The following is a 19350-nucleotide window of genomic DNA, read 5'->3' on the forward strand; positions in this document are numbered from 1 at the left end:
CAGACGCTCTAGACGCTATGTTGCACGCGCGCCCCCTAGCCGCGCGCCCCACAACGATCTCCGCTGCTGCGCTAGCGACGCACGCGAAGGCGGGAGGGGCTGGCGGGCTGCATCGCGTCCGAGGAGAGGGGCGCGGGGGGCAGCGAGGGGCTGCCCTCGCCCCTGCCCGACCCGCCAGCCCATGTGTCGGGCCCGCGCAGCGGCAGAGATCGTTTGCGATCATCCCTCGTCGGTCAAGGGCCATGGTAGCCACGCCGAGTCCAGCTCGGCACTCTCATCCGCGCGACGGAGGTGCGCGCGCCTTCGGCGCGGGCGCGCACGTCCGTCGCGCCGCGGTTTCGAGTGCAGCGCCCGCACGGCCAGCGCTGTCGCATCCCGCGCCCCGCGCCGCACGTCGAGGCCACGCCATGGTCCCGGACCCGCGCGGCAGCCCACCGGACCCCTCGCCCATCTGCTTCACCAAGGCCGGGCAGCCCTCGCTCGCCGCGACGAGGCCGTGGGGCGGCGCTCTGACGCAGCCCGGGAGCCCGTACTCGCGCTGCGTCGGCCCCGCGCCGCCCGGGGCCCCTGGGCCGGCCGGGGGCGCCCCCTCGGGGGGGGCGACGTGGAGCGCCGTCAAAGACTTGGGCGTGAGAGAGGCGCTGGGCTGCGGCTCGCCCCAATTCCTGGCCTCCACAATTCCTCCCGATCGTCAAACCAAAAGGTCGCATCTTTTTGGTCAGGGCCCAAAATGGCGGCTCCGAGGCCTCGATACCAGAAGGTCGCACCTTTTTGGTGGCGAGGTGACGTCAGAAACTCCGCGGTCGGAGCCGCCCGCCGCTCGGGTTCGGGGCCTCGAAACCAAAAGGTCGCACCTTTTTGGTGGTGAAGTGACGTCAGCGTCACGATGGCGGCCCGTTTTCTAACGGCCAACTTTAAGGTCTGATGTTTTAGTTTATTATTATCATGGGATTTGGTTGGGGGATTGGGCGTCTTTTTGGTGACCTTTCTGGTGGCAAATTAGACGGACCTTTCTGGTCGCCCCGACGTTCTTTTGGTGACCAAAAAGGACGGCGACTAAAAAGTTGCGGCCCGCGGACGGCTCTTTGACGGCACATTACCGCACGGCAACAAACCGGCGCTGTCGTCAAGTTGCCGCGGTTTTGTGCCGCGCCTCCAACAAGGACAAACGCGTCTAACTCGTTAAACCCGGCGAGTCACATTGCTTAATGTCCAGACCTGGGTATCCACCCCAACTTCTGACCCGTGTGATGAGCATAGCGAATGCGGGTCTTATGTACCAGTCAGATCCACTGGCGAGTCGGCGCGTCGCGCGAAATAGTGCCTCAGGGCCTAGTGGCACCTGCGCTGGCAGCAGCCGCTATCATGGCCCGCGTGCTGTGCTGATGCGAGCGCCGGGCTCATACTCGCCAGCCGGTGGTCTTCTCGGGGCCGCGTCCGATCACGGCATGGCCCACACCAAGCACGGCGCCGGGTCTTGGTAGCGCTGCATCGGGCGCCCAATCGCAATGTGCTTGGTCTGACTGCATTTATCGGGTACTACGGCCGCACATCAAGAGGGACTCACATCGGGTAGGCGATATCGTCTTCTTTGACTCCATGTATCTCCTGGTTGCATTGCACTGTGGCCGGCTACTATGCAATCGGTTTATTGGCAAGGCACGGCTAAGCAAGCGTCGACCGTGAGGCTATAAATAAGGCTTATGACCAAAAAACTGAAAACAACGCCGAGTTTGAAGTTAAGACCGGCATCCTCACGGTCGGCTTGGGGTAAGCGTGCACGCAACTTGCGGAGAGACCACAACAGCTGGCCGAAGAGCATCACGATATAGCCAGTAATTTCAAGGCCATCCACAGCTTCCTTGTAGAAAACTACAGAGATGACGACCGTTAGAAAGCCTTTCGCGTAGCCAGCAAACATGTAACTCAGGGCGCTGAGTTTTCCAATGATGTTTATTTGGATAAGATTGAGCGAGAACGCAATGATGCAGTCGCACAAAAGAAACCATGGGGACACGCTTGTCAATCGAAAATCGGCCTGACCCCATTCGGTTGCAGCAGCCACGACGGCAAGGCCCATGGCTGTTGCTGGGCCAAGAAAGTAGAGCGTTGTGATGGCATCGAGCTTGGAAGCATGTTTCCCGCCTCCAAGGGATGTGTTTAGAACAAGCTGCTGGCCCACAAGGTAAAAGCTATAACAAGCATTACTGACCATCATGAACATGAAGCCGGCTGTCGACCAGCCCGCGACCTCTGACTTCGCCACGCTCGCGACAATGACTGCACCGAGGATGACTGCCAAGTTTAAGACCGGAAGCATGGAGACAGCCTCCTTCCCCGCCATGGCGAGAAGGATGTAAACGCCGATTGCCTGCCCCGGCTTCAGGAGCTGGATGTACCCAACAGGTAGGTAGTCATACACCGCGTTAGAGCCATAAAGGTAAAATGTGTATAGTAGCGCAAGAGGCCTACAAGCTAGATATGCTCTTTACGTAATGGTGGTATTGGAGCGGGGGGATCGCCAGCGCCTCGGACACGGATAATCTACACGCAGATGGTTACATAGTGCCTTGGGGTCATACCAACCTTGGCCGGGTCCGACAAGCCCGCGAACACACAGCCCCGCGCTGCAATTGAACAGAACAGCATCTGCAGCATTGTCAGGGTAGCTGCCCATGGCCATTGAGTCAAGATATATGCGTTCAAATAGACAATCCCAATCGCCGCCGACATGTATATGGCAATCATTGCCACAGACTCGAGGACACCGGTTGCCTTTAACGCCTTGGGCTTTTCCTGCACGGCAGCCGGCTCGAGAGGGACCTCGATGTCCTTGTCTTCTTGCAGATCTGGACGCAGAAGCCCAGCACGATCGGGCCCACCACGGTCCCGAGGGGACAGATGGGCGTACTCCCTGTCCATCCAGGGGGGCAGCTGGACTTCAGCGACGAATAAGCCAGCAGCCACGAGAGCTAGTATCCGAATAAGCAATCCCATCCAGAAGTCCAGCGCTGATGTCGAAAGGAGTTGGCCTGACATGGATACTGCATAGAATTCAAGCTTGCCGGTGAATCCACGCATTGGCCGTAGCGGATGGTGCGGAAATCCCCTAAAGGCGTAAAATGTCATTCAGTAAGGCTCATTCTATAGCGCGGCGCCGAGCGCCGCGCCAAGGTAGCGGCGAGAGTTTCGGCAGAAATCGGATTGAATTTTGTCAGTTGTGATTTCCGGCCTTCCGTACCGCCCCCGGACTCCGGAAAAGCGGCGAGCTGGAGAGGACCACCACGACCAGCAGTTTTATTTGATGATGATAGTGGTCTAAACCCTACATGTAATTCGTTTTGCCAGGCAAGGACGAAAACAACCATAGGGCTAGAGCGCCCCATAGAAGTATTTATTTATTCTTCCTGGCCGCCGGCCGTAGTATGTCATAGAGGTCCTCCGTCGACCGCGCGCGACCACCGGACGGAAATCGTGGCAAAATTGTTGAATTATGCCCCCGCCAAGCCGGCCCATCGGGATAGCGCGCTAATCGTATCGATTGAGGGATTTCAAGGGTGTGGGGTCGCCGGTTCGGGTCGGAAGTCGTATTTAAATGTTCAAAAAAACGCTTACTTGAAGGGAAGTATCAGCCCAGAGTATTCGTTTTCAGATTTTGTTTTCGTCCTTGTTGCCAGGCCTGTAACGTTCACTCGTAGTTTCCGTCCACTAGAACACTCCGGGCTACCCTGCAGTAGCTACCCCGGGCGTACAGGGGGCGTTGACCCAGCATCAACTCCTCAATGGCAGCATCGTCCGCATAGACCACTGCTTCATGACAGCCTTCAAGTTCTCCATTAACGGTTCACCTGTAGACGGTCCCGTGGCTAGACTCCTCGGTCACGAAAACCTGAAGTGTGCAAGAGAATAAAAGAAGAGGATTCCGAATCCGCGTATCCTCGTACAAAAGATACAAGTAAGCGACTAAGCCAGCATATTTCCACTGCACTGTGAACCTAAAGCTAAGTAAGAGAAGTATACCTTGAAGGGACAACCCCCGCTAAGTGTTGGTTAGGGACGTGTTTGTTAGGGGATGTTGGGTAGCATATCCCGCCGGCGGGATACATTGGGGGGGGGGGGGGGGGGGGCAACAGACCGCGCTTTGAGTGCCCCTCGGCCAGTGGGGTTGCCCCTCGCCACTTGCTGGGCCTGGCTGCCGAGTCGAGTGAAACACCAGCTCGAGTGACTTCGACCTATAGGAGGCTCGCGTGCACATGAGTGGCGACGCCATGGCGCCAATTTCGAGCCGGTCGCCTCGGCGCAAGACCCCGGGGAGCCTCTGCGGACAAAACCCTACCAGTCCGCCGGCCAAGGCGGCGAGATCGGGGCGTGCCGGCAGGCGACCTCGGACACGGCCCTGTATCATCATCATCGTCATGTTCATCATCAGGTATCCTGATGAGGCGGCAGCGATTCTCACACCCGTGTTTGTACCTCATCTGCAAGCTTTGCCTCCCGGAATTTTGGATACACCCATGTGGGCAGCAAACACGGAAGAGACGTCACGTGATCTACATATCCTAAGCATTTTTTATTTGCGAAGCCAAGCTGCATTACATAGCATCGGCCGAAGATATCGATATGGCTGGCACTGCGTTTCTTGAAACGGCACGTTCGCCCTTCAGCGCCCTCGTCTTCTGCGACTAGCAGGCTCCAGTCTGCGGTGAGATAGTGCATCGGCCACGTGCTTTTCGAGTGAGCGGTCCTCGAGATGTCGTCGGTGACTTTCCTCAGCCTCGTCGTCTTGCTGAGCATAAAGTCTGTGTTGGAAAATTTGAAGTGAAAAAACTTTCCAAAGACCTGTTTGCACCAAGTCTGTCCCAGGTAGTGTCCTCGGGGCGCTATCGAGGTCAGATAAAAGGCAAGAAGCAGATGGGAAGTGTTTCATTAGCAAGTTATTGCCAATAAAAATGTTTACTAAAGGCCATGCAGACTCGTGAGAACCATGGAAAATCACGGCTTTGGCATCCCGCTTGTTTAAACCATAACGAAAGAGTGGGATGGAGCCTCTGTTAGGAAGCCGGGAGGAGCCATCAATGAAACGCAGGGGTTCTGCATCTACGTCCATCTCAATGAGTCCATGTTGCGTTGGTAAATAGAGCAGTGCCCGCGGCTCTGTGCCATGCGTGGACGCCGCACGGAAAAGGTGGTGGAGGTGCCTTACGGAGTCATCACAAAAAAGATTGATTTTGATCACTGTGCCACAGGGAATAGATTTGACGAGAACTTCTGCTCGGTCATGTCGAACATTGCGATCATGCGTCAGCGCAGTTTGCGTAGTGAGGTCGGTGTGTAGTTTCTGAGGTGTATGTTCCATGCGTTCCTGCGCGGTATCACCTGGCATATACGAGTATTTGTGCAGCTGGAGACCCTCAGGGAGTTCATAACAGAAAGGACAGCCAAAGCGACCACCAAGACAGGTGTGGCATGGCGTAATCGCGTCATCAAAGCCGCCTGTGGTACCACTCAGAGGGTCAATGCACCCACCGCCACGTGGCAGTCGACGGATGGGTGGGCGTAACTTGTCTAGATGGCGCGTAGATACCTCGGGGCGTGGTATCTGTCGCTCAAGCGAGTAACCCACAAGCGCGGGGCATGTCACTGATGCATCTGAGAAGGCTAGCCCTGATGCGAGAACACAGCCCCATATTGCCGGGTGGATTATCTCTGAACGATCGTGTGCAGCCGTCAGCGTACGAAAATGTTGGCGCGCAAGTCCCCGACAAAGCGGCGGCGAATGAAAGACACGCCAATTGTGTCCCGTAACGTTGAGCGCAGGTTGGCTCAAATTGGAGACCATTGAACGTACACTAAGACCCGACTGGGAACGCGATGTGCTGATTGGTGCCCTGACTGATCCATGGAATATGGGGTGCGAAAGTGCGTGGCTCAGGACTGTTCGTGAATACGCGTATCCAGAAAATGATGCATGGGGAAAACCGTGCTGGGAGGCTCCATCATTGTTATCGTCCGCTGAATGAGCCAAGACGTTCTCAAAACCAGATTCCGTCATCATCTTGGCAACTAGCTGCCGATTTTGAATTGCTTGAAACTCCCTCTTTCTAGCTTCTTCGGCTTGTGCTTTATGCCTTGCATCTTGATCTGACCGCCGCTTGTGAATCAGTTTTTCGCGAGCCAACCTCCGTCGAATTCGACGCATTTCTGCTGTACCTCTGGGGTTCTGTTTTGCTGGCCCAGTAGAATACTTCACGTTTGCAGTATTCGCTGCGGAAGTATTTGTCCTTGTGAGAGCACTGAGTTTTCCACGACGCAAATTTCCATCACAGTCGCGATAATACATAGTGGACATGCGATCTTTCTGTTTTTGCTTGATGGTACGATTCACTTCGCGCCGAGCTTCAAGCTCGAGCTTTAACTTGGCTCGCCGCTGCAACATTGCACGCTCTTCTGCAAGCGACTTCAATTCCTCATCACTTCGGAATCGGACTTTAACACGATTACGCAGAGCATCTATCGCTTCCTCTCCTAAAAGATGCGTGACGTATAGTTTCCTGAATTCATCGAACTCAAGCCACCTAAAGTCACCTCAGCATTTGGGCATTTCAAGATTGTGTTGACACGAGGCTTCGCGAGTTGCTATTTTGATCATACTCTAACAGCAGCTCTGATGTGAATACTCGTACTTGTTCACTGCCTGTATATTTTCACAATCGTTTCCTCAGGATTTATTAGTCAAGACTGAGGCTGTGATGGTACTAGTGAAGCCCAGTTGGAGCGCCGCGTGGACATGCGCCTGTGTCGACAGAATTGGCTAGTGACTCCTGAAAATGTCTCGCCTGAGTGCTTACCGAATACGTGTGGAGAGGATTCGGCTCGTTCTCAAAGCCAAGATGTCGATGTAGCGACGTGTTGTAACTGCAGAATCAAGAACTTTGCGGATTTCGGAACTTTTACGCATTGACGCGGACTAGATGCGTAGGACCATCTCTCGTGAGGAGTCTGAAGGGTGACCGGTCACTCTGTATAGTCAATACACCTAGGACGATAGCAAAATTCAAGTGCGATTGAATGAGCACTGGATCTTGCCGGATATCGTATCTGCGAACACACAAACTCCAAACTTGAAGTGCTGCGGCGCCAAGACAAATAACGCTTCGTCAAGCGCCTCTATGACATCAGAAAGGAATGCATATGCCCTATTTTTTATTCTGACCTGGGGTTGTGTGCAAGTGAGATGACTAAGGAGCACGTTACATGCCCTAGACAATACAGTCAGAAGGAGCTGCTGTTTAGTGTTCGTGAGCTTTGGTGCGTTCTCATCAGAGGTGAACAGCGCATCGATCTTGGCCCAAAGATGAACCATGGGCGTTCGTAGAAGCGCTGGCGAGCTGGGGTTGGACGTAATTGTCTTCTTAGCATGTCTTCTGCGTGAAGTATCGATTTCTATGTCTAACGTATGCGCAAAATCATGGACGATGATAAACGGCTCGTAGAACCTAGAATCTCATCGTCACGTGACTGACAGCTAAATTCATTTGTTGATGCCGATTACGAACTCAAGCAGGATTTTCGGCTCCATGAGTAGCGCACGCCATGCTTTTTTTAATGTGTATGCCCCACCCTCGGGAAGCACTGCTCCATTTACCGATTCCAGGGCAAGCCCAATGACAACGTCCGCATTATCAGACGCAGGCGATCCAGGCTCAATGGCAGAAATCACTACCTATAGAAATTCCTCAAGTACATAACATTACCGCACCCCCGGTTGGTTACCCGCATGTCCGTACCATCTTCCCAAGATATTCCAATGTCTGCAGTCTCGAAGACTACTATAAATGTGTGCTGTAGATCATCACCAGCTAAGAATCGTTCCAGCTCGCGTTTACTAACCTATTTATTTCCATGAGAATCCATCCACAACGTTCTTTCCCACCTTGCCGGACGCGTCAACATCAAGTTGCTGAAAGTGATCAAATACTTCATCTATCGAAACTTTCGGCCTCATATTATGATATTACAATAGTACGGGGATTAGACGGAAATGCGATTTAATCTTCGAGTAGCCAGGAAGGACACTTACCAATCGTCGGCCGGAACGCAACATTAACTTATTGAACCTAGAAGTTTACTTTCGAAAAGTGGTTGGACGTCGTCGATGATGGTCGCACGATCTCTGATGCTGGGTTTGGCATGTTCCAGGCCAGGGGGAGAGAAACTGAGCACACTTCGCAGCGGCAACTCGGGGTCGGGCATCCCAAAACTTCAGCCCGCTCGTCTCGGGAACATGCAGAAGCTGAGATCATTTTCCCCTCGCTCCCCGCGCGCGCGAGGCGGTCCCCGCGGCGAGGTTCTGGGTGCTCGAAGGTACTACTCCAAGCGAACCCCGCTCTCGTCGCCCCGATTCCGGCCGGCAGCCGCGAGGGAGTAGTACCTTCGGGCGCCCCAGACCCCGGACGCAGCCCCGCGCCGCCGGCCAACCACATCGTCTCGAGCAAAAGACGACGTTTCAGCCGAGCGATACATTTCACTGCAACTTGGTCCGTCGATTGGTAAGTGAAGGAGAACTTATGATTGAATGTATTAATTTAATTTAAGTTCGGCCCTGGCATGGTTTTACCATGATATAAGTTTTTTTATGATTTTTATTAGAAAGATAGGGAGGTTTTACGCAGCCGTCTTGAGGGGAAATGGTAGTGCCCCTTCAAACTTAAGGGGCCCCACCGGACCCGCGCGACCTGAGAACGGCCGGGACGCCGAGGACGCCAGCCGGAACGCCGCCGGAACGCCGCCGGGACGCCGCTAGAACGTAACTAGGACGTCGCCGGGACGCCCCGGAACGCGCTGGGACGCCGCCAGAACGCCCAGGACGCCGAAGGACGCCAAAGGACGCCAAAGGACGCCCAGGACGCCGCCAGAACGCCGGGGACGCCGCCAGAACGCCACTGGGACGCCGCCGGGACGCCGCCGGGACGCCGCCCAGAACGCCCGGACGCGCGGGTCCGGGGGTGGGGCCCCTAACTTACGAGCCGTTCGGCAAGGCGAGTTACGCGGCACAATGTGCCCAAGTACCCTGACTGGCGCGGTCCTATAGGCCCCGCAGGTGCAATGTGAGTGCAGTGCAATGTGAGTGCAGTGTAGTGTGGTGTGGATGTGATGATTGTGAGAGTGTGTGGTTGTTTGGGCGATGCACACTTGGGGCTTTGATCTGACTGCGCTGCGCTGCGGCTGGCAATTCCGAGGGAGGCGGCGGCGCGGGGGGCTCCGCTTTTGCTAGAACACTGGAATAGCCTGGTGCCTGAGGAAAACGCCTCTCTCAAAATGGTAAATCGATCAATTTAATTTGGCCGTCTGTTGCATAATGTCGCCACATTGTAATCATCGCTTGTTTTGGAGGCACATCTGCGATTGTGATAGTACTGCTGCCAAGAGCCGTGAGCAGCTTTTCAAATGCATTAAAATCCAGAGCACCACATCCATGGGAGGCCACATCTAGTGCAGCACGCCGGGTGTCCTCATCAGACCATGCAACATTTGCGAGGCGTGTGTAGAGCTGCGTCACTGCCTGGGGGTTAGAATGTGGAAATTGGATTGGTCTGTGTTCCATGTATTTAAGTGTGGCTTCATCTGCATCGAGAATTACGAAAGTGTGAGATGCGAGAGTCAGAGTGGCGCCAATTACAATGTCAGCTGCTGTAACAAGCTTCCCATCTGGGTGCTTCAGTTTCATCTTAGCGAGGAAATTACCCCCGACGACGCCAGAATTGCGCCGAGGCGGTTCACGAATCATAAGTGCAAACTCGGTCGAGTAGTATACAAGTACAAACAAACGCCCCCTGTCCTCAGGTTTTGGGTTTGCGAATGCAGCCTATGAATGTATGCATATAAGTACTTTGATATTCCTCGGAATACTCACTTGATAGCGAAGGACACCCTCTTCACCGCGATGCTTTGCCGGCGCCTTCTGGACCAACGACCCGGCGCATGAGGTCAAAGAATCTTCTTCACTTCCAAATCCAGAATAAGGGGGGGGCATGCGTTCGAGAGCCACGGGATGATCCTCGACGGGAGGGGCAAGGCGCGAGCCTAGATCAATGCCTTCTTTCAAATAGAACTCACGAGTAGCACGATCTGCATCAATCATTTTGATCAATCTTGAATATGCATTTATAGTACATCCAATTTTCAAATCAGTCCAGTGATAAAAGCCACCCGTTGACTTCGGAAGTTTTGCTCGTTTTAGCAACAGCGGATAACTATCACGGCCTGAATTCGGAGAGTGTACCTAAGGCAATGTAATGCCCTTGCATCATGTTTACACGAAAGACCCCTGGTGACATACGGTAAGAATTTCAATTGTATTGTCATATAAGAAATAGTGCACTTTAAACATCAGAACATCTCCATAAAGCGAACTCGAATCGTCCCAGTAACAATAAAATCGCAGCACAGAAGTCCCGTATTTGAGAAACCCATGGCGGCCAGAGTTGTCAACCGTGTTGCCTAATGCTGCCTCAGCGAACACCTGCGAAAAGGCCCTTTTCAGTAAAATGAGCAAGGCGGGGGGCTCTCTGCAAACAAAACACCCTGCCTATTAGCCACGCTTAAAAAGTACTTTCATCGGATTTTTTTGAATATTGTGTGAGACAGTTGGGTCTTTGCCAGTTTCCCGAGACATAAGATCGCGCCTGCGTTTTAAAACGAAATGAATGGATTGATAGTGTTGGATACCACATTCAAGAGACCTCGGGGGGGGCGGGGCGGGGGGGCGGGGGGGGGGGGGGGGGCTGAATTCACCTTTCTGTTTCATAGCGGTCGACAGGAGGAAGGCTATTTGCGTTTGGTTCTGCGCCCTTCATGTTACGCAGGAAATTCCTGGTTGATTCATTGCAACCGTTGACATGAAATATTCTCCCGTACCTACGTGCATTGTCTATCCCCAAAATAACTTAGCCTTGATGATTCAAATACAGACAGCTCGATGGAGCAGCCAACTTCAATATCTTGAATTGTGAAGTAATCGTCCTCCGACTTTGGGACGCGATGTCGCTTCATGAAATTCCCTTGCGGTACACCCGAATTTTCTTGTTTGGGCTCAACGATCTGCATGGAGTCATCTTCCAGATAATAATAAATTTCGCATCGCCGAACTCGAAAGTTTTCCAAGTATGAGTCATGGACTGCCTCCATGAAGTATGCGTAGAAGCATAGCACCTTATTAGATCTCTTCAATGGCGCTTCGATGCCTACCGATGGAGTCTGAACCGATTCGCAGGAGTCACGGTACCTGTTGTGTTGCTGCCCATCGATGGCTGATGAGACTTCACACTCCGAAGGGTCAACGAAGTGGCCGAGTTTGACAGCACTAGGTCATGCCTACACACCAATGACTACATAAGCTAGACCTGGGTGAATCTCACTGATCGTAGGGCTCCACATTCTTCGCGGCTGTGAGAAACATGTGACGGTTTATGTATTTGATCGTCTGGTTTCGATTTCCCGCAGAGTGCCGATTGCAGCGATAACCCGGAAGTTGCGGAAGCAGCTCCTCGTTGAGTGACTCATAACACGATAGACTAGAAGAGCCTTCGAGCATTTGCGTGTCCATGGATGGCAGGTTGGGCGTTAATAGGGCGATGATAGCCGCAGGATATATCAGCGTAGGATATTTAGGATACAGAGAAAAGACATAAGGGCCACCGTGACGCGGAGGGACCCGCGGTGGCGAAGCACGACAAGTACGCCACGCTCAGGGTGAAAAACAAACGAGCCCGCTGTGCCGGTAGCCGCGCCGGCACAGGGACGGGCTGCCCGGGGTGTGCCGGCACAGTCGAATCCGGCTTGTGCCGGCTTGTGCCGGCACATTCCGGTGTGCCGGCACACACTTCCAACAGCCGCTTCCAGCAGCTGGCTTGCGTGCACGGCCCCCGAGCCCCCCCCGCACTCAAGAACACAACAACCAGGGTGGAAATCAAGCTGAAAAGTTACCGGCCGAGCGTTAAAATCTGCCTTAGACCTTGTGGCGGCTTCTGGCGCCGGGCCACAAATAACTTCAACATGGCTGTATGTTCAACTTGTACTTCAACATGGGATCGGGCAGCGCGCGTTTCAGTCACTTCTTTGCTCTAGGATTGTTGGAGTAGATCAGAAGTGCATGCGGGAGCTTTATTCCAACGGATTTGCACGCGTTTTGTGATCCACTAATCGAATTTTGTTGATCCGTATTACGAAGCGCACAGTAGGTTAGTCGGGACCCAAGTACCACAAAACTTCAAGTTGAACCAAAAGTCGCTAAAATACGACCAAAAGCGCCTGAGCGCCACCGAAATGCACCAAGGCCGCTACGGTAAACGCAACTGGCGCACATCCAGCGGCGAGAATGCCAGAATCAAACCCAGAACAACCAAGGGGAGTTACCGGCCACTACCCGGCTACTTCTCGCTCGATTTCCACCCTGACAACAACCGAGAGCTGCTATTTCTGGCACACGCCGGCGCGCTAGGATAGTGGCAGGCTCCCCGCACGTGCCCCGCACGGGGAGCGCGCACGGGGCGCTCTTGGGGGAGCCCAGGGGGTGCGGCGAGGCCAATACTATGTGCTTGAAATCGCCCCGCGTCCGCCCTTTTCATGGCGTGATAAAGGCGTATTTCACGCCTGGCGTTGAAGCCCCAAGTGGGCTGTGTGGTGTTCCCTGCGTCGTCTTGTTCTACAGGACAGCTTCTAGTCGCAAATGTGGGGCTGTGGTACGAGATGTGTCCCTGTCCCCCCCCTACATCTTGGTGGTGCTGCTCGAAGGCTACATCCAACGGGGAAGTATCGCGAAGAAGAGTCTTCGACAGTCAGGAGGAACTGATTCTTGAAGATGAAAGTAAGTCCTCCAGACAGGGCATCGCAGATCTTCGGCGGGATTCGTGTGCCATCCGATGTCGAGCTGGGATCAACCGGCAACATTACAGCCTTGATAGCAAGGAGTGCACCTAGGTCGAAGACACCGGCGCGGGCAATAGATGCCTCAAGTAGAATGACACGAGGACTTGCACCAACCGTAAGCTTTGGAAAGCGACTCTTCGTCTGACCGCACCAGTAGACGTCGCCCATTACGTCGTCTATGCAGGAGACCTCGACAGCTAGGTCTGTGCCAGTTCCGTCAAGCATGAGTGTATTAGCGACAATGGCAGTGACGGACACAGTTGCACGGCCATTGCCAATGTCCTCAATATGGACGACGGTGAAATCGAGCGCGAGGGATATGGGACAGCAGGGCCAGGTGCACCCAGGTACCTCCTTGACTCGCGACGCCAACGTTTCACCAATCGGAACACTGAGGACATGGTGCTGGCCGCAGACCTGGGGGGGTGCGTGGCACTCGCTGCTATTTTCATCACTTGAAGCCCACGCAACAACAAGCGCTATGGCACTCCGAGGTAATGCAGCCTCTAGAGCGGCGCATGCCAAACGTGAAGCACCTCCCTTTGCTTTCGCGGCAGCATCGCCCTCTCGGGTCCTCGTTGGCCCCGTATCGATGTCCTTTGAGCGCGCCTCCCTCCTGATTGCTTGAATTGTTCTCGGAGTCGCGCGTGCATTATCAATCAGCTGTGCATCACGAGCGCGCCTACATGAACAAGCTCTTGTGCTCGGTGCGTATCTTATGTCTCGGTCGATGGTGGCGCAGTGAGACGCACAAAAGGTCATCCTCGAATCGCGATGCAGCATGTTCGACCTTGAAGAGGTCTACGTTGATATCAGAGCCAGCAGACCAGGCCGTGCACGTCGTGCGACGAGCTAGCAGAGTGTAATGGAGCGCAAGCTGTTCCTGCCAGTCCACTCGAATATCGAGAGGTGCCGAAGAGACGGGTACCTGGGTATGAGTAGGCTGCCCGTCCATGGAAGGGCATCTCTCCGGCGAAGTGTCGTGAGCTGGCTCGAGCAGACCATGGGGACTGAGAGCATCGTGGAGCTGCCACGTCCCATCACCGAGGGCATGAACGTGGGTCACCTTAAGGGCCCGTCCTAGAGCACTGGAGACGCCTCCATCTGCGCAGTAGTAGTTGGCGAGCGTCATCGATAAATGATGTGCGTTGGGGCGATTAAACTTGGGGATGACCTTGAGAGTCTCTAACGTGAGAGATGGGAGAACGGTGATGTCAATGCAGAGCGTCACGCGTCGGCTCAAGGGTGGCAGGTCAATTGCGTGTGGGTCACGTGACATGGATGACCTATTCGCAGCATCCCCAGCCTCTAAGTCACCATCTTGAAAGGGCGGCCAACCACGAGGTACCTCTGGCTCGAATTTCGGCCCCAACGGAGCGTACTGCACAAGAAATTGCAATTGGTGTTTGCCTCCAGCGCCCTGTGCACGAAACAAAACTGGGAGTGACGCAGACTCGCCTCGCCCGAGGACCATTGGATTACCGCGCACATCAATGGCACGCCAGGAAAGACCTGATGCGCCGAGGGCGCTGTGTGTCACAGAGACATTGCCCTTGGGCGAATTGATGCCTATTTCTCCACCGACTGCTATCCACGGGAGATTGCAACGGACAAGCATGTCTGATGCAGGCGCGCGCCCGATGTTAGCAAGTTCCAGGATTCCTCGTCTGACCTCTCCATGAAGTGCAGCGAAGCTTGAGGGCCTCGGAGGGGCACTAGAATTATCCCAGGCGGGGGGAATACTGTTGTCTCCGAGGCCACGGATGCGTGCAACTACGCGCGGTAGATCACCAACGACGTGGACTGCAAGCGATGCGTCAGGGGCGCGTATGCGGGAGGCACGTTCCTCGCGCGTCCGCCGAAGGCGTGGACCCCGGCGTACGAACGCCGCAGCACCCCAAATCTTACCACCTAGCTTCCATCGGACGCCCACGACGCGAAGTGTGCCATTAAGAGCCGAAACACCACACCGGAGGCGGACGAGTGCACCTCCAAGTCCCCCCCCCCCGGGCGGTAAGGTCACATGGACATGTTCCACGATGTAAGGCGAGCTAGAAAATGGGTCCGCATCGTATGAGTCCGTAGCTGCTGTGAGCTGGGCGAGGAATGGGTCACAGTCTTGTTGTGGTTGCGTTTGAGTAGTTCGACTCTGTGATGAACTCCATGAACGTTGCGCGGCGTCTGAATTATGAGTGAGCGAGGAAGATCTACGTGCAAAGTCAATGCCTTGCTCCAGTGTGCAGACAAGGTGAACATCAGAGAGCTCCACAGGAACTGCAAACGCATTGCGAAAAACCACCTATCGACAACGCTCTTGAGGCATTGCATTACTCTCAAGTGCACGCGCGATGAGAGACCCGGGCACAAGGACGTTTACATCGATAACCTCTCCACGTGCAACCCAACGAGGCCAAGTCGTGCGTCGAGCTTCGAAGTGACCTGGATCGTGAGGCGAATCTAGGCTGTGTTCAGCCCAAAGGCGGGTCTTCAAGCCAGCGTCACTAGAGCCAGACTCTGCCAGTTCGAAGATGGAAATCCCCCGTCGCTCTGCAGCTGCCTCAGCGGCGAGCTGAGCATCGACGCATCTAGCCCGGAGCTGGGCTCCAGGTTGCATACTTTGGCGGCTTTGAGCCTCGAACATATCCACTGCGCGTTTTTCAATATTCAACCGAGTTCGGAGGTCCCGGGCCCATGCAACTCCTAGCCCGCGTCCGCCCTCACCAACGCCCTCAATAATCTCATCCGTCGTCCGGACTATGACTGCATCGTGAACAATGACAGGAAGCGGAAGTCCGACAACTATCAGGCTCTCGAGTGTTCCCGGACTACGAGCGTGGTCGCAGTCCCAGCTTTCGATCGCTGCATTGACCCGATCTGATGACTCACCACCACCACAGAAGACCATCTTTGGCAGGTCGCGTCGGAGCGCTGCAGCGGCGTGCTTAAGGGCGTCAGGGCGTGCTACGCAGGCCGCGATAAATCCTGAAAGGAGCTGTGCATGGCGCTCTGCAGGGGCTCGCGCACTACCTAGCAGTGTCAACGTACACCGAAGTGCAAGCGCGTGGTGGCCCAGGGTCTCGAGCTGACGGCCCAACGCATGCTCCACGTGCTCATCGATGCGTGCCCAGCCTCTAACACGCGCGGTCGTAGTCACACTCTCGGACTGATCACGCCTGGTTGAAGCATCATAGCTGGCCGCGTATGCCTCTTTGCTTGCGACATAGCACTCAACAGCGTGAACCTAGGATTTACGATCAGTGTGCACAATGTGAGCAATAGCACATTAGCGCTCTTCGAATCACCACATGACATGGCTCAGGCGTGCGCCTCGGCACCGCATGCGCGATAGCGATGGCCTGCCATGACCAGGTGTAGCGCGCACTTGCGTCGAAAGCCCCCGCTTTGATAGCGCCAGGCGGCTTGCTCGTAAAGGACAGCTGCGTTCAGATTTGTCTCGAATTGGGCTGCTCCAACGAGCGCATCAGCTGCAGCTTCAGCGCATGACCGACCGCCCTTGGAACGACGCTTGGCACGTGGTGCGAGACCATCGCCCTCATCGTTGCGACAGTCGGCAGCCACAAGTGCAGCACGCGTAAGCATACGCGCAGCCACTGTTGCCCTCCGTCCTGCAGCCCGATAATCCCCACTTTCACTCCGCGCCTCGGCAGTGCGCGCCTCATCGGCAGCTGCTACCAGTGCTGCAGTCGCTGCATCGATCGCGCTGATTGCATCCCGCCAAAGCACCTTCGCATCACCAGACGCGCCTAGGGATGTATCATGCAGTAAATTCGTACCATGAAGTCTGGACCGACGCCCAGAGCTCAAGCGACTGAGGGCGCACTAAATTGATCTGCGCAGGAAACTGCACCGTCGTCGGTACTTGCATCAACGAGTGTATTGGCTGCTGGACCTCGAGATCGATGCTGCTTGAGCGAAGCGAGACAGAGCAAGGTTCGAGCAATCATTTCGTTAGCGCAACCCAAATGCAGCAAAGCCCTGTCACCTACGAGATACATTTGAACATGGATACGACTGCGGTCAAAGGCCTGCCTGACACAGTGACCGCGCTCTTGAAATCGTCACGCGCCAGGCGGTACATGGAGAGAGCAGTCTCATAGTCGCGCATAGAGAAAGTAGTGTCAGCGAGAAGTCGTATCTGGGCTTCAACTGTGTCAAAGCGGTACCTGACTCCGGTGACGATGCCGTCGCCAGTCTCAACTGCGCCAGTAGTGCCAGAACCTATGCCACAAGTATCTGGCTTCGAGGAAGGTGCGTCTTGACGACAGTGCTGGCGCACCAGAAAGAGCGGACGCAGCTTCGCGAGGGCGCCGCAGCCAGGATTTTAAAACGTTGCGCACACCCTTTCGCGAAGAGTTTACGTTGGCGAACAGGCTGGCGACACGCCGCTCGATGGCAGGTACGACGCCCCCATGCACAAGTTCAGAGGTAAAGCGACGCAGCTCTGCCATATCCGCTGCGTCAAGACACGGAAATCGCACCTACGACGTAAATCGACCGCAAAGCGCGGATACCGAATGGGAAGGGTCCCGCGCGGATCGGCGCGGGTAGCGCACGTCAATCGGTGTCGCACCCGGTGCAAGGGAATTAATATTTAGAAGTCGGGCGATGGTCGGAGCGCCTCCGACGATGGATGGGAGCGATGCGCGAGCTGCACTCAGCGCGGCTCGCGCATCACCCAATCCTTCGATCACGTCATGGAGAACCAGGACATGGCGCGGTGTTGCCCTCTCGTCGAAGTGTCCATCGGTCAGGCCTGAAGCGAGATGATGCGGGGAGCCAAGCTCCTCAAGTGCTGCTGCGACACCAGCAGGTTCAGATGACGATGCCACGAGCACCAGCACCGCAGGGCAATCGAACCCGTCGTACTCACCGTGGCGGAGCGATGCTTCCAGCGCCATACGCCAACGCGCAAACCAGGCACCGCGCGGACGATTTCCACCCACATCCCCTCTGACGGTCTGGGACTTACCACTAAATGAGGCGCTCAAGTCTACTGCCTCTCCTTGTTGGTGCGCAACCGCAGATCTCAGCGATGCATCTGCACGATCGAGAGGCATGAGCCTTGCCGACCGTGCACCCACGAATCGCACACGCAACCCTCCAGAGAGCGTAAAATGCTTGGTCGCACTTCGGAACGTCAGTTGACTCTGCGCTGACGGCTCTCCTCCTGACGAGAGGGATGCGAACTCGGACAGCAGCTCGCAAAAGCCCAGGCCTCCGTTTTTCCGGCAGATACGGTCAACCTCCGCGCTCACCGCACAGCAGACCAGCGGCCCGACCGACTGGTTGAAAGCCATACAGCTGTAGAAGCCGCGATAGCGGATGCGCCACGGACAAAAGATTCGACCCTCATGCGGACGAAGGCCTTGTACAATATGTTGCATTGACGACAGTACAATATGTTTCCGGTAACGAGTTAGTGAGTTTAGACCACCTATCATCATCCAGCTAAATAAAACTGCTGGTTGTGGTGGTCCTCTCCCAGCTCGCCGCTTCCCCGGGGCCCGGGGTGGCGCGGCTTATATTTTTGGGGTCATATGGTTTCTACTGGCATCCAAGGGTTTGGGTTGAGTGATGAATTGCTGAGGCATTTGGAGCTGGAGCAGGGTAGGATGGCCCTGGCTATGATGGAAGGCAAGCCGGCAGACTCGCCTATCCATGGTGGCATAGTCCTGACTTGGACTTGGATGTTAGAGCAAAATTCAATATGTACATAGAACCCGGGCTGGCAGACTTCAGTTCTTGGGACCAGACAAGGCATATATCTGAGAATTTGTCCGTGTTCCTTAATAGTCTCCAGGAGGTTTCGATAGCGAATGGGCGGTTGGTGCGCGGGGCTGACGATAGCGGTAGCGTACCCACGGACCCCGAACGGCCCATGAGAGCACAACCAGCCGCCAGGAAGAGCAGCCGAAGCGCCGAAAGCGCCCGAAACGCGCCTTCGGGCCCGAGCCCCGAACGCCCGATATCGGCACGTAAACGGGCGCACTCCGGCGTCACCCGGCCCCCTTTGCGCGGACGCGACCCCAGGACGTCCGCTGAGCCCAGCGGAACCGAACGCACATATATACACCCCCACCAGGGCCATCTAGGAATTAATCTCAGGGACTCAGGGGGTTCGGTCGTGAACGGACCCTGCAAGCGACCGTGCTGGGCCCCGCCCCTGAAACTGGTCGTCCCCGGCACCACTGCTTCGCCGTGCGACGCGCGAAAGGACGCCCAGGGCGCCCGCGCACCGTCCCCGACCCGCACGTGTCCAGGATGACCAGGGGGCGCCGGGGGGGGGGTCGGTAATGACTGCTAGCATGGGCAAAACTTCAAATGGCGTCCATTTGCAAGCTCAATTTTGCTCTCGACTGCCAAGGTGCCATTTTGTATCCACTCAGCCACAACAGCCCTTAT

The 19350-nt window shown here is 55.4% G+C and overlaps 3 protein-coding genes across 3 annotated transcripts; all 3 read right to left on the reverse strand.

Moving 5' to 3' along the window:
• Positions 1-1174: 1174 nt before the first annotated feature.
• Positions 1175-8523, reverse strand: AURANDRAFT_66560 (hypothetical protein; the record flags this gene model as incomplete). The annotated part of the gene is made up of 17 exons (XM_009041901.1): positions 1175-1218; positions 1568-1688; positions 1709-2468; positions 2549-3109; positions 3616-3679; positions 4136-4232; positions 4337-4396; positions 4546-4839; positions 5204-6575; positions 6849-6915; positions 6983-7036; positions 7111-7496; positions 7524-7525; positions 7646-7723; positions 7750-7885; positions 8019-8117; positions 8372-8523. 17 exons carry the CDS (start codon positions 8521-8523, stop codon positions 1175-1177), a joined length of 4347 nt encoding a protein of 1448 aa, XP_009040149.1.
• A 790-nt stretch (positions 8524-9313) lies between these two features.
• On the reverse strand, positions 9314-11605 carry AURANDRAFT_66561 (hypothetical protein; the record flags this gene model as incomplete). The annotated part of the gene is made up of 7 exons (XM_009041900.1): positions 9314-9562; positions 9680-9865; positions 9914-10282; positions 10382-10588; positions 10613-10742; positions 10795-10917; positions 11418-11605. 7 exons carry the CDS (start codon positions 11603-11605, stop codon positions 9314-9316), a joined length of 1452 nt encoding a protein of 483 aa, XP_009040148.1.
• A 780-nt stretch (positions 11606-12385) lies between these two features.
• Positions 12386-18261, reverse strand: AURANDRAFT_72272 (hypothetical protein; the record flags this gene model as incomplete). Its single annotated transcript, XM_009041899.1, has 8 exons — positions 12386-12588; positions 12798-13609; positions 13680-15226; positions 15293-16168; positions 16402-16691; positions 16942-17166; positions 17225-17426; positions 17460-18261. The coding sequence occupies 8 exons, from the start codon at positions 18243-18245 to the stop codon at positions 12386-12388; spliced, it is 4941 nt and encodes a 1646-aa protein (XP_009040147.1).
• Positions 18262-19350: the final 1089 nt, after the last annotated feature.

Source organism: Aureococcus anophagefferens, assembly GCF_000186865.1.
Source record: "Aureococcus anophagefferens unplaced genomic scaffold AURANscaffold_24, whole genome shotgun sequence".
Taxonomy (NCBI): Eukaryota; class Pelagophyceae; order Pelagomonadales; family Pelagomonadaceae; genus Aureococcus; species Aureococcus anophagefferens.